Genomic DNA, 12,134 nt, shown 5'->3' with positions numbered 1-12,134 from the left:
TTGTTGCCCCTGTGTTGGTTATTTTAAAGAAATTTGCATGTTTTTGTTATTATCTCAAATATAATAATCGATAGAGATAAACTGTAAACCGCAATAATATTCAGAAAAGTACGATCTACAAATCAACCCTTTGTTTGAATATTCACACAATAAAATCTTAAATTTGAATTGAATTGACTTATTGCCCTTTTTAGTCGATCTTTTACAATTTTTCTGAAATTTTTGTATTCTTTTACAAAAATCTTCTCAACTTGATCTACTGGGCCAAATAGAATTAATTTTTGCCACAATTTTCAATAAAGTATTTTGTATGCTACAGGTGAGCGACACGGGCTCTTGAGAGGTCGGTTGTTGATTGATACAGGTGAGCGACAAGGGCTCTTGAGAGGTCGCTTGTTGATTGATACAGGTGAGCGACACGGACTCTTAAGAGGTCGGTTGTTGATTGATCCAGGTGAGCGACACGGGCTCTTGAGAGGTCGGTTGTTGATTGATACAGGGGAGCGACACGGGCTCTTGAGAGGTTGGTTGTTGATTGATACAGGTGAGCGACACGGGCTCTTGAGAGGTTTGTTGTTGATTGATACAGGTGAGCGACACGAGGTCTTGAGAGGTCCGTTGTTGATTGATACAGGTGAGCGACACGGGCTCTTGAGAGGTCGGTTGTTGATTGATACAGGTAAGCGACACGGGCTCTTGATAGGTTGGTTGTTGATTGATACAGGTGAGCGACACGGGCTCTTAAGAGGTCGGTTGTTGATTGATACAGGTGAGCGACACGGGATCATGAGAGGTCGGTTGTTGATTGATACAGGTGAGCGACACGGGCTCTTGAGAGGTTGGTTTTTGATTGATCCAGGTGAGCGACACTAGGTCTTGAGAGGTCGGTTGTTGATTGGACCAGGTGAGCGACACGGGCTCTTGAGAGGTTTGTTGTTGATTGATACTGGTGAGCGACACGGGCTCTTGAGAGGTTGGTTGTTGATTGACAAAGTATGGGAAGAAGCAATGATATACTGTTGATGCGGGGTTTTCTTATTGCAACTATATTTATCCTTGAACTTTTGCTTTATTTCGCTCTTACGTTTTATTTAGATGTACTGGCAATCAATATAAACTTAAATTCTAATTAATCACAAAATAACTTCATAAATTATTCTCTTTAAGAAATATGAACTATCATTTATCACTAAAATGCATCTAGATATCTCCTGCTTATCTAAGATAAGTAAATCCGACAGTTTAACCCATACGGCGCATATTGCGTCAAACGCCTTAGCGAATACAGCAATGTGTGATATTGTAAGTTTCTTATTAGCTGTCAAAATAATACAATGCTGATATCTTTTATCTCTTATATTGGGATAGAAATCAATCACATTGAACAATTATATCGGACAAAACTTGATGACGTATTTCATTCGGTTATCAATTCATATTGGGAAAAAAATGTATCTTGTATAAGAAAAATGTCTAATTCTAAAAACACAGGTAATATTGGGATAAACAGCATACCGATGGACAGTACAGATGGACAATTACGGCCCGGAAGTCTAGTTTCATATAATTTCCTTCTACTTAAATGGGCATGCCTTTTTATCATTTTTTTGTTTTACATGAAAACGTGTGATATTTAGTTTGATATGTGATGAAAGACGAGGGTCGTGTTCAATATCGTAGCGGCTACGTAGCTGCTAACAAGATCTATGTAGCAGCTAGGCTAGATACACGTTCAATAGTCATAAATCTACGTAGCCCTGTGTAGCCGCTACGATATTAAACGCAACCCTGGAATGTACTAATGTTTTAATTTGTTGTTTGTACATGAATGCTAGCTACTTGAATGCCCACTTGAATTTTTTTTTTACTTATTTCAGTTTTCACTTAATTATTGATTCGGATATTGATATTACAAGAATATATATTACATAATTCAAAGTTCCTTGAATTTTTATATTAATGTTCTTCGACGGCCTAGAATGATGCGGTATTATAACTGAATACTCTAAAATGTATATAAAATGAATAAAATAAATGATGAGTATTTGTAACGGGACATCAAACCAACGACTTAAAAAGTCACAAGTACTTTACCAATGGTTCCTTTATGGTAGAATTATTAAAGGATAATTTAGTATGGTAGAGACTCTTTTCTCGAATTGCTTCTCGAGTCCCTTGACAAAATGAATTCATAACACTCCGGTATTCAAATTTCTAATCATCTGGTCAAATTGAAATCTGTTACTATAATATTGAGACATGCATAGAAACTGCTATATGTTGCAGTTATGCGTTTAGAAGAATAGTTAAAAGGACATGATGATTGTTTTGCTGGAAGTTCTTGCATTTGCCATCAAAACAGATGCCTGCATTTTTGTATGACAATCTGAATGGCCGGTCTCGTATTCTACAAAAAGTATCAAAAGAACTGACAGCAAACTATATGTATATAGTCCCGGCGTTTGTTTGGCATTGTACATCTTACTACATAAGTAGTGGTAAATAAAATGTTTGTGATAGTAATAGATTAACAACCAGTTGTACTTTCCCTATAATGTTTCTCATGTTTTATGGCCACCTGTTTGGATAAAGATCATCTTAATTGCTACATGTTAACTGTCAGTTTTATTAATATTTTAATCTTCTAATTAAATGATGATTTCTTTCATGACTCATGCATCTCTTCTACCAATTAATTGTTTTAATTGTTCAATTATTAAAACATCAACATTCTATTGATAAAAGATTCAACTATGGTTTAATTGATATACTATAATAGTATATATGAAGGAGTCGGAGATGCGTTGTGAACGCTGAAGTGCGACGTTCCGTGCCGCAGTGAGATGGTCTGCGCCGAAGGGAGATGGTCTGCGCCGAAGTGCGGTGTTCCTTTCGGCTGATGTGCAATGGTCTATGAGATGCATGATGGCTAGTTAAAAATTCACAAACTTCCAACCATTAGCATTATTAGAGCATGCATTTTTTATAATATAAAAAAGAAGATGTGGTATGATTGCCAAAAAGACAACTCTCCACAATATTGAATGACTGAATGAATAAATAATTCATAATTTGAGACCAAGTTACACAGAAATTAACAACTATAGTTCATACGTTTCTTTATAAATATCATAAGTTCAATATTTTCTCCAGTTGCAGTAAAATTCAATGATACATCAATGATCTATCTTTTTTAGAGCAACGTATATATTTTTTCGTGTGTTTTGTATGACTTGCCAATAGGTATTTGCTGCACAAAGATATACGACATGTTTTCAGTCATTGCAATTGGTACCGGTTTTAAAGAGATAGTCCCTGAATGTTGCTTCTATTTCTGAACAATTGTATGAACGATTTTTGTTGTTGTTAAAGCTATTTACTGAAAATGCAATGACTTTTTATCATGACTGTGAAAATAAAGCGATATATTGAAAAAGCAATGACTTTTTATCATAGATTTAGGAAGATGAGGTGTGAGTGCATGACTGTTCTGAATTAAACTGGATATACTATCAACATTTTACATTTAAAACATTTTTTTTTACTTCTAACAAACAAATTGACTCAGATTCGAATATACAGACACGAAAAACAATGAAAATGTGATGTTTGTAATTCATTCAGCGTAACCACCATCTCACTTCAGCACAAAACCATCGCCCTTCAGGATAAAACCATCGCACGACAACGTGACATTCGTGATTCGGAGTACTATCGCGGTTCAGAGTCCTACCCGCTTTAAAAGTGGTGCATAGGGATTAGGTATCCGTTCGTTCGTCTCTCTGTCGAGCTTTTGTATCCGCTACTGCTCGTATCTCGCTCAGTAGAATTTTGTTAAACTGTTACATAATTTTTCTCACATAATTAACTTATGCACCTTTTGTATGAGATCATAATGGCTTTGTAAAAACTCCTTGAATTTGACGTAATGCTGCAAAAACTGCATAGTGAGCTACAGCCTCAATTATAGATTTTGTCATTTATAATGAGATATATAATGTATGAGCCACGCCCATACCCGAGATAAGTTTATATTTTAACATGGTTTTATAAAAAAACATAGTACAGAAATGCTATTTCAATTTAATAGCTTAACATAAATGTGTGCATGACTATTAATTCATAAATGCAAATTGATCTGCGAAAAGAAACCGACAGCTTTTATCTTATTGAAAATTAACAGTTCAGTAATGTTGACACGAAACACACAAAATGGCAGTAGGGCGCTGGTTTGATGTAAAACAGTTATTAGAAGGTGGGTGTTTTACTCGACAATAACAAAACTTATCATATCATACAATTTTAGAAGTGTAAATAGATTGATAGTACCAATGAAGCTACCCAATGGTGTATCTATTCATTTATCTATCTGGATTTTTCTGCTGTATTTTAATTGTTTCGAATATTAATACAAATTATCTTGAGAAAGGAAATGCTAAGTGTTAACAGGCTTTCTGAACATTGCGTACAAGTATACAGAACAAATAATTATGTTCAAATTGTATTAAAGATAGTTTTAATGTTTCGATTTTCATTCATATGAATACCACAAACAAACAGATTCATTTCAAAATGCCACATAGCGACTATATGTTAATATTTTACCTTATAACTAAGGTACAGACAACCGGTCAGATTTCAACAACCACTAACTTATTGCCTTTCTATTATATTTCAATATATTCAACAAATGATAAAGATGGTTACTATATATGGATGTATGTACATTGTATGTGCCTGTCCCAAGTCAGGAGCCTGTCATTCAGTGGTTGCGGTTTGTTTACGTGTTACATTCTTGTGTTTCGTTCATTTTTTTTGTATACAAATTAAACCGTTAGTTTTCTCGTTGAATTATTTAACATTGACATTTCGGGGCCTTTTATAGCTGAATATGCAGTATGGGCTTTGTTCATTGTTGAAGGCCGTACGGTGACCAATAATTGCTAATTTCTGTGTCATTTGGTCTCTTATGGAGAGTTGTCCCATTGGTAATCATACCACATCTTCTTTTTTTATAGTTAAAATTTGAAAGTTTGAAAAAATAAACGAATTATTCAGAAACAAGCAATCTTAATTTTCATTTAAAAATCTCAACTTAAAGCTTTCGGAAATCCTTCAATTCTACTTTATTATATTATTTTACGTAATTATAAGTGCACGTAACCTTTGGCAGCAGTGTTGGCAAAGAATAAAAACCTCGTGCCAACAGGATGCATGGCTTTATATATTGTAGGAGGAATGATAGTGGATGGATATATCATTCTAATCTAATCTATAATTATACAGTGATTATCAATTCAACAATTTGAAAAATTAGTTTTGACGATGATTTGTGAACATTGCATCCGATGAGCACATCTGCACCAAGATAGCGTTGTAATCATTTCATTTCTGAATAAAAACTGTTCGCACACCCTTATTTGATATCAAATAAAACTACGTGTTTAACAAATTGCATTCGTCCGAAGCGCTTTCCTGAATATGACAAAAATAGTTACACGAAAAGAATAGCCAACATCATTTAATTCAAATTTGACTTACTAACAGCCCACCAGCAACGGTATCGACCTAGTTCTAATAAATGAAAATAACCCTCATCGGGGCCTTTTATAGCTGACTATGCGGTATGGGCGTTGCTCATTGTTTTGTGGATAGTTGTCTCATTGGCAATCATACCACATCTTCTTTTTTTTATACTTTATAAATTTCATGCGTGTGAATCCTTCTTGTTTATGTACTAAAGATATCACATAGAGCATTTGATATGGTAGAATAAAAAAAAGATTGTTGCATACATACAAATATAACAGTGACATTTTTCTTTTTGATACTGACTAGTGCTTGAGATTAAAACATTGGGCGCCAAGGATGTAAAGCATGGAAGTGGAGAAGTTGAGCCTACAGCTTAATATATATTTGTACAGCGCTATAGGTAACAAGTCCAGCACTGAATATGCAAACCCCATCGCTGCAGATGTAAAGTCTGGCGCTTTGTAAATGTTAAAAATCAAACCCTAGTGATACAATGTCGAATGTGACAATATTCGGCAGACATTTATAGTTGATGATGATTTTATATGGGAACCAACCGTGGCTGTGATCTTCTTGTCGACTTGTTCCTTAATTCATATGAGGTTGACTTTATAGAAAAAAGAAAAGAATTTAGCAGTATCCATTAACTTTACTTTCTGCTACAAAGATAATGTTCTCCCGATTAATAACTCAAAATTTGGTGACTATGCAGGACGGTCTATCCCACCGAACGTGAGATAAAGGATACAACCGATACAGTTTAACTTTGCCTCATATCTTGACCCACATCTAGAAATTAACAATGAGGGCCGGTTGAAAACAAAACTTTAAAACAAAAGTGATTTAACAGTTTCTCAATTGTGAACTTTCCGTTTCTATGTAGCAATATTCCAGCAGTGCCTACATTCGGAACATATATCTCCCAGTTGAAACGATATTACAGAGCTTGTTTTTCCTGTCATGATTTGTGGTGAAGTTGAAGTCATTCCTTCGTATTTTTTACGGTCGCCATCACGAATAGGTTCACCGAAATTGAATATCCGTATCACAGATAATAGCGGATATGTGCGCCATGGTTACATGTTAAAGACCGTGCTTTGACCTATAAATTATTGTTTACTTTTACAAATTGTAACTTGGATGGAGAGTTGTCTCATTGGCACTCATACCCCATCTTCTGATGTCGATGTTTCACATGTCGATACTGCAGTTCCGTACTCCTTTCAAGGAAGCATACTTATATGGCAAGTACTCATGGCAAGGATTATATTGACCAATTCTAAACGAGTAACATTTCTGACTTATTACTCTGGTCGAAAAGCTGTGTGTCAAAGCAAAGTTTGCGACTGTAAAAAGATAGAAAAGTTTCTTCCATAGAAATATTTAAAACAGCTGTATTAGAAAAATTAATAAAAACCATTATAAATAAAATAAAAAAGGTCACAAGAATACGTTTTATTCCTGGACTTCATACTTAGGGGCAGACCCAAACAAAACACACGAGACCAAAAATAATTACACCCAGTCTCATATCTATACCGCCCAGACCTAATTATAAATAAGAAAAATATAAACAAAACGTTATCTTATCATTCTTTTCGATTAATGTATTGGCACTGCAGAAATATGAATTACTGAAGGATGCACTACACGCACCCTACAATATGCTTATACGTGTTGAAAAATCACTTAATTCAAATATTTTAGATTGCATATTTCAGTAATAAAGATTTTGTGAAATTTACACTCTCAAATTTATGGTATTTCTCTATCAAGCTTAAAAAAGAATGATGCTTCTGTTTTGGGAAGTTTGTGTTTATGAGGGGCATTTGAATGCTAAACTGTTGTGAGTTTGTGAAGGTTAATTTCTGTTTATGAGTGTTGTTTTAATGCTTGACCGAATGGCGATTTCATAGTGGTTATTTTTAGTTGCCGAGTGTTGTTTGAATGCTGCTTCCTGGTGAATACACAGTAATTCCTTTTATTTGTTACATGTATATGTAGAAAGTGCAGTTGTAAAATAAACATTTTATCTGATACAAAAATCACGTGAAAGAGATTGTCTATTAAGTCCTTTTGATTTTTTCTATATACAATACATTTATTCTAAAAACCAGATTTTGGCATTATACGGGTTATGTTCTACTCACGTATGTCATGATTTTCATATGAAGATAGACATATTGATTTAATCAGTTAACTGAATTGGTGCCCTGAGCTGGCATGTCAGTAACTGCTAGTAGTCATTTGTGTATATGTGTATCATGGTCAGCATGTCAGAAACTGCTAGTAGTCGTTTGTGTATATGTATCATTGTTAGTTTGCTTAGTTTTTTTCTATTTTTACATTTGAATTGTACTTCGTATAACCTGAGTTTTACTTTGTGTTTTGTTGTGTTTGTTTGTTCTATATTGGCTAGAGGTATAGGGGGAGGGTTGATAGCTCACAAAACATGTTTATTGCTGCCGCATTTTTGTACCTGTACCCAGTCATCATGCCTCTGACCTATGTATTTATTTTAATCTTTTTTATTTATATATGTTACGGAGTTAAATGTGACGTCATTAGTACACATTTGTGTTTAGGGAGCCAATATTATTATATGAGTTGTAGACTGTGAAATTATTTCAAATCTTACTATCATACAAATATGAACTAAATGCAAAAGTTTAAGTGTTGAACGCACGCGCAAGTTGTGATTTCAAACACTACCATATCTTATCATCACTTTTTATAATAACACTTAAATTGCAACATCGTTTCTTGTGGATTTGAAGGAAATAAACCAATTATTTAAAAAAATATCCAAACTTTGAAATGCGTTCTTTTATCAGACCAATCGGAAACGGGCAGCATTCAAGGGTTCAACCTTCTTGTTAGTGCTTTCGTCGGCATGGCGTTTGGGAGCTGCACATTAACACATTAAAGTTCTTTCGTTGACACAAAAAATTGACATGTAATTTTACCACCCAATGACACAAGCTTATCTATTTGAAGTGCTTGACACCTTGAGCTGAAAAAATGTATGCTGAATTGCTTTTGACATTTCTAATACCTGTTTGATTAAGTCAATGCCTATTTAATAATTTCTAGATAAACTTTCGACCGCCAGGTTCTATTTATCTTCAGATTACGTAAAAGATAACTTTACTTATAATTCAACAATCATAAATTTAACAGAAAATCGTACAGAGATAAGTGGGAAGATCAATGTTAACAAACTTTTAATAGTAGAATCTATTTATCGCAGCAAGTCTTCCATCCAAAATAGAATATTTGAAATAAAATAAGAATTTGAAAAAATTGTTTATCTGTATTCAAACGATGTGTGATTAAGTATGTTTCTTCTTTTACTGGAATTTTCAGCTCTATTTTTGTTTTCAACAGTTTTTCTTAATTGAAAAAAAAAGAAGAACGTGAGTGAACTTAATATACATACGAAACAAATACGGGTTTGCCTTAGTTTCCGTGAAGTTCGAATGTCTATAGCTTATTTAGATTTACACAAAGAATGTCTTCCTTTTTATGAATGACTTACTTGATACACTATTTATGAATGGCATAATTCGATTAACTTTAATACAATGCAGAAACATTTCTTAATTGACTCGTATCTTTTATCTACATATTTTTTTCTTCGGAAAAGAACACTGAATGAAAAAATAATAATCTAGATAAAAGAGCCTGTATTGCATATCTTAAAACGTATTCATAACGTTGTACTTTAAATGTAAAATGTTATATTTCATGGACGTATCAAATATTATCAGAGTGTATAAACGATTCTTTGTTAAATCTGACTTCATACGCACTCTGTCTTCTATTCTAGTGACTATAGGTCAAGCTATTTGTCAGTCAACTTCCATAAAGGGGCCTACCTTTACCGCGGTGGGTGTAGGCCAATCTTTAACTTAAAGCTTACTCGCTTGGATAATTTTAATATAAATGAATCTGCGTTTTATCTGCAATTGACAATGGTTCGAGTGTTTGGAATAGGATGTTTAAACGTAAAGAGAAAAGTATTTGACTAATAAGCTATCTATTGGCTGCGTTAAGATCCACCCTCTTTTCTATTGAAGATGAGATCATTAATTGAGTGTTCTTATCATTATCATGAGGATTAAGAATCAATAGATTTAAAATTGAAATTAAGTGTAATTACGATGGAGACAAATAACGTTGATGATATTTCTACAACAAATTGTGAACAGTTGGAAGTATTACTTATTTAATGCGAAATGAAATAGTTTTGAAGTGGAATTTGGGGAAAAAATACTGTGAATTCGTTAGTTTAGTACCACCATGTAGAATAGGAAATTTAGCTATTTATTTCATAGATATAAAATTCAGTGTGTTTTTGCTATGTGAGACGATGGAATATGTTGCAAATTACTTACTAACTACTACCAGTAAAAGAAAACAAGCCGCATTGTGTTTAAAATAGTTACATTTATTTGAAATCCTGTCAACTGAGAAAAAGGGAGGACAAGAAATGCACTATAGTCACTTAAAAGTTATATTTGACCTCATAATCAATTTCTGACAAATATTACAAAAGTAAAGATGTTATCATGGAGTAAATATGAAGCTCTACAGCATTATTTTATATACATATAGAGATTTATATTTTGAAATATGACCGTCTAATTTATTTCATATCAGTTTTAAATGGTGTAGTTTTGAATAGAATTATTTAAAGTTTAAATCAGATTTGATCAATTTTTCTGATATGGTGGGAATTGAAGCATTTTTAAAATGTTTGATAGTATCTGTGTTGCCGTGTGTAATATCAGGATGCATATATCTGCTGAACGGGTGGACACCAGTTTCCGTATATGATAGAACTGCACTTGCAGAAATAGTGGTTTCCGGTACCGTCTTACAAACATTCAAAGATATTAGAACAAAATCAGAAACATATGAATCAAAAATAAAAATAAAGCAAGTATACAAGGGTAAAAACCTGTTAGAAACAGCAACTAGTATAGATGATTTAAGTACATTTATGATAGGGAATTTTGGGGACAAGAAAATGTGCTATTCTGATGTCTCCACAGGTGAAAGTTACATTTTCTTCCTGACCGTCTACAAAAATCGTCTTTCGGCAAAGTATGATGATTTCTTTGGTGCCGTTGTGGAAGATACTTGGTACACTGAAGACGAAGTTTATAAGCAAATAGGTAAGACTCATAAGAATGATGATAGGTATACGAACAACTTACCCCCTCCCCCCCCGAACAACAACAACAAATAATCTAAATGTATAACAAAATTTATTATTTTTTTTAGTTTAACCGTTTTACTTGTGTGTGTTCTTCAATTTCGATATGACTTTATCGTCATTCTCACCCAAAATGTATACACTTATTGTTATTTTAAAATATTACACTGATGCATTCAAAAATTAATGGAAAAATGTGTATTTTATGAACTTCTGAATAAAAGCATTATTATTAATAAAAACGTAAACGCGTATGTATAAAAACTGCCACATTAAGATTTTTTTAATATTATATATGATGATCATGTCTACAACTATGGGTGTATTCCTTCAAAATTGAATAAGAAGGGTATTCTAAAACAAAATTCTATCAGAAGTAAAATTATGACTTTATAGTGTATTTAAATTTTAATACAGATAACTTCATTTTGGTCTTCGGTGATGTTTTCGATGTAAATTATCCAAATGCAAGTAAAATTTGTAATATTATCAAAACTGCATGTCCACAACAACAATGTAAAATATCTGGATATTTATGAAACCAGTGAAATATTTTTAAACAAATCACTGAGTCACTTTCAGATTCAAATTCCAAAAATTTTCTACAACTTTTTGATTCTAAGCCTGTGAATGAAACAAGTACGGGGGAAATAGACCTTGCCTCTTTAGCTCTGAATCCTGACTGTCCTTGATATGGAAAGTGGCGGGTGAATGAAGATTCATAAGGCTTCCAATTGTCTATGAAAACTAAGGCCGTACGGTGACCTATAATTGTTAATGTTTGTGTCATTTTGGTCTTTTGTGGATAGTTTTCTCATAGGCTATCATACCACATCTTCTTTTTTTATAGTTGCAAGTATAAACACATAACAAATATAAAAAGCCTGCAATTATTCAGAATACACATCTCTATACTTTTAGGGTTCATTTATTGCTCTTATATTACATTACCCTTGACTGTCTAGGTTTACAGCGATTAAAAAAGGGAAAAATAATGTTTAAAGTCACCAGTAAAAAATGAATTGAAATAAGAGTAGAAAACTGATAAGGTATTATTTTTATAATATATCTCGAAAATATGAGATACATATAAATAACTGTAAAATTGTGATTTGTGTGTGCAACAATTTAATTTTTTTTTTATAAGTTCAAGAAATAACAAAAAAATGTCAGAAAGAAACCAGTTTACAGTTCAAACAGGACTTTCGGATATATTGTGTTTATTTCTTTTGTTATCATCAAGATCTGTCTGACATGCTAGTTTAATTCAATAAAACATCTATAAAAATTATGTGGACGTTGATTGGTGTTGAAATATCTTTTTATATAATTGGGTATGCATCGATCGCTAAACTGTAAACGTAAAGTTTATCACATCAAT

At 33.0% G+C, this 12,134-nt stretch overlaps 1 protein-coding gene across 1 annotated transcript in view; it reads left to right on the top strand.

The window, feature by feature from the left end:
- The first annotated feature begins 9,520 nt into the window (after window positions 1–9,520).
- LOC134708505 (protein kinase C-binding protein NELL2-like) overlaps window positions 9,521–12,134 on the top strand; it is a 33,741-nt gene continuing 31,127 nt past the window's right edge. The window contains exon 1 of the mRNA XM_063569107.1: window positions 9,521–10,712. Within this exon, the coding sequence (XP_063425177.1) occupies window positions 10,262–10,712 (451 nt within the window). The 5' untranslated portion in view covers window positions 9,521–10,261. The remainder of the gene's footprint in view (window positions 10,713–12,134) is intronic.

The sequence above is a fragment of the Mytilus trossulus genome, chromosome 2, assembly GCF_036588685.1.
Source record: "Mytilus trossulus isolate FHL-02 chromosome 2, PNRI_Mtr1.1.1.hap1, whole genome shotgun sequence".
In the NCBI taxonomy this organism is placed as follows: domain Eukaryota; kingdom Metazoa; phylum Mollusca; class Bivalvia; order Mytilida; family Mytilidae; genus Mytilus; species Mytilus trossulus.
The sequence above is the reverse complement of the archived record's forward strand: the minus strand, read 5'-3'. Positions and strand labels throughout refer to the sequence as shown.